At 31.1% G+C, this 5,724-nt stretch overlaps 1 protein-coding gene across 1 annotated transcript in view; it reads left to right on the top strand.

Moving 5' to 3' along the window:
- LOC115241438 (protein unc-13 homolog 4B) overlaps nucleotides 1–3,385 on the top strand; it is a 33,525-nt gene extending 30,140 nt beyond the window's left edge. The window contains exons 14-20 of the mRNA XM_029817202.1: nucleotides 73–431; nucleotides 581–770; nucleotides 854–1,160; nucleotides 1,535–1,615; nucleotides 2,100–2,223; nucleotides 2,310–2,503; nucleotides 2,762–3,385. Of these exons, the coding sequence (XP_029673062.1) occupies nucleotides 73–431; nucleotides 581–770; nucleotides 854–1,160; nucleotides 1,535–1,615; nucleotides 2,100–2,223; nucleotides 2,310–2,503; nucleotides 2,762–2,856 (1,350 nt within the window). The 3' untranslated portion in view covers nucleotides 2,857–3,385. The remainder of the gene's footprint in view (nucleotides 1–72; nucleotides 432–580; nucleotides 771–853; nucleotides 1,161–1,534; nucleotides 1,616–2,099; nucleotides 2,224–2,309; nucleotides 2,504–2,761) is intronic.
- Nucleotides 3,386–5,724: the final 2,339 nt, after the last annotated feature.

Here is a 5,724-nt window from a genome sequence, read left to right as displayed (position 1 = left end):
ATAACAGATAAAAAAATAAAATTAATAGAAATAATTTTAAATAATTTATAATAATATAATTGTTTGTCATAGGACATTTGTAAATGTTCAATTGCATATGCGGATAAGATGGCAGAAAAAGCAGAAATGACAACGGAATTAGAACAACTCTCGCAGAGTAGCGTTTATGAAAAGAAATTTACGATATCGACGGCCTGGTGTTTTGCAATTAATAACATCGATTATATTAGAACGTCGATCGAACCATTGGCCAAAGATTTAGGACTGCAAGAAATCGTAGAGGCTTTAGGGGAACACAAGACTCAAGAAGAGGCTGATCGTTGTAGACAGACTCTTCAGCTTATTATTGATAACGCCACAGATACTGTGAAGAATAAGATCATAGATTTGTTGGAAGTCGTAGCTAACAAAATGGCTCCTGCGATGAGTAGGTACGTCAAATATTAAAAAGTTTATTATCTTCTTTACATTAAATAATAATTTTTGTTAATTTATAACGAAAATTGTAACGCAATTTATTTTTTTAAATTTAATTGCATTCCAAAGTATTCTAAGAAGAAATTTGGTCTTGCGTTTTCAGATATCTCATGGAGGGAGCCGAGTTAATTGATACGACTAGCAACGCAATGGATCGTCTGCTACAGTATTTGGATAGTAATCTGGCAACGTTACATGATAATCTCAACGAGGACAACTTTAATAGAGTTCTCCTGGTGATTTGGGAAATCATGTCTGAGACAATGTATAAGCTAGTCAACACTAATTTAGAGGTACATATTTATCGAACATGCAAGCATATTTTTTTTTTATCATATAGAGAGCTTTCTTTTTTCATAAAATAACATTGTTACAGAAACGACGACCGCCAGCATTTTATTCAAACTTACATCGAACTCTTCACACGCTCATCCGATTTTTTAATCTCGGTGCCGATGAAACAGCGAATGTGCAAGTTTTAGAGAAGATCGACCGTCTTTTAAAATTACATGGACTCGAAACTGCTGAGCTCATACATCAATACCATCAGGAACGTTTAGAGGAACAGAAGGAAATTGAGGAACCTATTTATGGTCTTGTCACTGTCAAAGCACATTTCATCGATAATTTGTTGAATATACAGATTCTGAATGCCAGGAATCTTCATTGTATGGATAGCAATGGTGAGCAAAATTCTACGCATCAATAAAGGAATATGAAAAATGTTTGCGTAATAATGTAAAATTAATGTTTGCAAAAAAAAAACAATATTATCAGATAAGTGAGAAACGGTTGAATAAATACCAAGTGAAGTTTGCAGTTACGAAACAATATAAATGGTCTTATAAGCGGAATATCTGATGACACAAGTAATAGTTACATAATTTAAAACAAATTAACGTTTGGCGTAATAAGTAGTTTGCTATAAAACGGATTTGTATAATTGTTTTCTTATCATGGGAATAAATGTTTATTTCAATTTTAACGTTTGATCGTTAGCGTAAACAATCGCGGACCCTTCTTAAAAGAAGGAATGATATTTTTTTCGATTTTATAGGCGATTTTATAGGCAAGCTGTCTACTCTCGAGCGCAAACTGTACTCAAAATCTAAACAAAGAGTGAAAGAAGGGAAGACAAGTATGTAAAAGCAAATGTGGAATAAGGTTTTCCCTCATCATTGTTACATGTTTCTCTATCAGATTGCCTGCTCTCGCGGAAATATTATAGCATTTTGAAAATGCATGACACGAGCAAATCTATATTCATGTTTTATAAAAATAGAATAATAATTTTTAGTGAATACAATGGTCTTCCTGACGTTAAAAATCGAACACTAGCACGGAATATTGCTCACGTCGATTATCTGTAATCTTATCTATATATATGGGGTTCTTTAAAATTATTATTATCGATGATCAAACAAACAAATTATCTGGCATATAACTGAAATTATTTAACATTATGTAACTAAATTAGAGTTAATGACCTCATCGATAAGAATAGATTACGTCGACAGTGATAATCATCTTCACCGTGCATGAATAGTTTCACACTGGGTTTCTTCAAATTTCTAACGAATGTTTATAATATATGAGATATAAATTTATTATGTTTATTACAGGCAAATGCGATTCCTATATAAAGATCAGATTACTGCCTGATGAGAAATTTGCTGATATTAAGGTACCGAAAACGCATGTACAGAAAGAAACGCTCTTTCCTCTTTTCGACGAAACATTTAACATGTTAGTAAAATAGCTGATTATTAATCAAAATTATTAATTAATTGTATATAATATAGTATTCATAAAATGTTTTTCTAACCTTTTAGTCCTCTTACTCCGGAACATAGAGCCATAGAAAACGCTATAGTGGCGTTTGAGGTAAAAGACAAAGACTTTCTTAGATCGAGATTTATGGCGGAAGCTTTTTTACCATTTAGCGAGATTCCTGACACTGAACCAGAAACTGGCTTTGCAACTTTAGAACAAGTTCATTTGAAACTTTCCCGTCCAACCAAAAAAAGTATATATTATAAACTAAGTTTTTATAGCATTATATTTTCAGAAACAATAATTCATGATTCGTAATAATTAAATCATTAAATTATAGAACTAATCATAATTAATATTATATTCAATAGTTTTTATTTTTATTTTTATTTTTATTTTTATTTTTAATTTAAAAAACTATAAAACATATGTCTATTAAATATGCGCATAAATTAATTATGTGCACTACTCGTGAATTTTATATTAAACGTGAATTCAAATTGATTCAAAGGTACGGACGTCATTCACGCATTGGAGCAACGGAAAGGAGACAATCAGGCGATGGACTTCATTTCAAAACTCAACAGTAAAGCAAACTCTAAATGATCTACGTGGAGCTTTGATATGGATTTACGTTTGGACCATTTTCGAAAGTACTCAATGCAAAATATATTTAAGCAACTCAGTCTATATAAGACGTATCGATGTTAATAATATGCCAGCGTTGCCTTACGAGAAGTCGCTATGAATATTTTGTAATAAATGTGTTTTAGTCATCGTGTTATTATCATAGCGCGATGTTATCTGACAATAGTATGATACTTGCGAATATCTTAAGGCTGTGCATAGATTCGATTATTTCTATAAATTTCAAAAAAATCACTGAATATTGCATTTTGAAACTTTAAACAGAAAACAGTAAGGCTGAGTAAGTGCTAATTGTAAAAAAGCAATACTTGTATTTATTATAAATAAATAGTTATTATATTGAGAAACTAAATATTTAGATATACTTTTGTAACAAAACTTATGCTACGACATAATGCAAATTTGGAAGATTATTTTATATTGTATATGTGTAAGTAATATATTGCTATATGTCAGCAAATAAAATATGTATATAGATTCAGTAATATTAAATGATTTATGTGCGTGTTTTATATCTTCAATGTTCATATTATCACTTTCACAAATATAATTTTATCTTAGACATGAATGCGCATCTATGATAAATCCATACAAAAAAGAAACTTCACATACACAATGTAAATTTAATAAATTTTTTAATACAAATTAGAACACTATAAGCGCGCGCTATGCGCGCGCCATTTATTTTATATGTATGTGTGTATAATTACATACATACACACACACACACACACACACACATATTATAACTCTAGTTCCCCTGTTTTCTCAAAATAAATTAAATAAAAATTACACATACACTTAATATTTGAACTGTCAAATATGTCGCTCAGTTATGACAGTTTTACTGATATAAAGTAATGCACAGCGCAGCATCAAGATAACCAATCAACATCGCAGAAAAGAGGTAACAATACTTGCTAGTAGATTTAACATGCCTTTTTAAAAGTGGATATTTCAATGAGAGCTGCTTACGGCATATTATTAAAATTATATAAAATGTGTATGTGTTATAAAATATTATAAAATGCGCCATTTAGTTTTTATAAATGATAATAGATAAAAATGATAAAAAAATCGCGATGTCTCTTGCAATATTGATTTGAGTATAGAAATGTTAAAAGTTTCTTTTATGTTTCGTGGGGTGTTACCCAGAACTCTAAATAAAAACGGGAAATGCGAAAAACTTTACTTTACCCAATACTTGGATATATCTTTATACGACACATATGAAAAATTATGATTTCCAAAACGCGAAGATATATTCTATTATAATTATTATAATTTCCTATGGTTTTAACCGTGTTCTTTCGAATTCGAAGGAGTTTTAATCATTAACAAAGTTAATTAATTTTTTCACGTTCATATGATCGCCCGATGATGGATATACTGCCAGGTTTCCGCCAAATATCATACGGAAAACGGTGATATTTCTTGCAATATTGGTTGGAACGTAAAAATGTTAAGAGTTTTTTTTATATCTCGTGGGATGTTACCCAGAATTCTAAATAAAAAGTTGGAATTGCGAGAAAATTTATCTTTAAAAGATTTAAAATTTATTTAAAATATATAGAGTAGCCCACCAAAAACGAAACAGACATGTTTTTTGGCATTTAACGTATCGTCAATGAATGCCGTCAAAACACTCCACAAATGCTGCAGAATGTGCGACAACGTTTTGAGCAGAATCTGTATTATTGTGTGCAAGCTGGTGGGGGACATTTCCAACATTTACTACGCTAACACCTAAGTGCTAATTAAATAAATGCTATCTTTAAAGTGCATTTACTTGGGAAATAATGATCGGAATTTAAAAATTAAAATACCATTATAAAGCTAATTTATCAGACTTTCAAATGGTATACCTTTAGATACTCCTTGCCATTTAAAATTTTTAAGGTGAAATTAACCCCTCTTTTGGGGTTGAAGTTAGGTGAACAAAAATAGCCAATTAATATCCCCTTGAAAACAAAGTTGACCTGTCCGAGCGTTTTTCGAACAAATAAGGTTAAATGCCAAAAAATATGTCTGTTTCGTTTTCGGTGGGCCATTCTGTATACTTGTATAATTTAATATTTTGTACATATGTATATATCATAATATGTAAAATATTTCAGCAATGAATTATGAATAACATGGTATTCGGCCTTGCTTCAGTGGCGTAAACATTAGCGCGCTATTGTTTACAATTACATGTTACGGTCTTGTTATCATTCGCGCGGCAACAATTGAATAGGACTGTAATGTGCGAGACGCTACGTCACACATTCCTTTTGTACAATAGGTGAAATTAACCCCTCTTTTGGGGTTGAAGTTAGGTGAACAAAAATAGCCAATTAATATCCCCTTGAAAACAAAGTTGACCTGTCCGAGCGTTTTTCGAACAAATAAGGTTAAATGCCAAAAAATATGTCTGTTTCGTTTTCGGTGGGCCACTCTGTATACTTGTATAATTTAATATTTTGTATATATGTATATATCATAATACGTAAAATATTTCGGCAAGTGAAACGGGGTTCGATCGTGCCGAAATTCGAAAGTGCGGGAGTGTTGTTCAAAGTCTCGCGCGTATAAATGCGGAAGTAATTTTTTAATAAAAGTGCGGGAGTGCCGTTTAAAGTGCCGCGCGTGTGAATCAATCTGAGAAGAAGAGGAGGCCTAGGAGAGGCATTGGGCACCGATGGAACAACCTTGTGGTAAGTAAATTGTTATTTGTATATTAATTATTTATTAATTGCGTTCGTACAATTTAATTTAAACAATTAATCGCATAATTTGTTTTTTTATTTATATGATTTAAACAAGAAAGAATAAAAAAGAAAAAGA

This window comes from Formica exsecta, unplaced genomic scaffold (assembly GCF_003651465.1).
Source record: "Formica exsecta isolate Colony F162 unplaced genomic scaffold, ASM365146v1 scaffold489, whole genome shotgun sequence".
In the NCBI taxonomy this organism is placed as follows: domain Eukaryota; kingdom Metazoa; phylum Arthropoda; class Insecta; order Hymenoptera; family Formicidae; genus Formica; species Formica exsecta.
The sequence above is the reverse complement of the archived record's forward strand: the minus strand, read 5'-3'. Positions and strand labels throughout refer to the sequence as shown.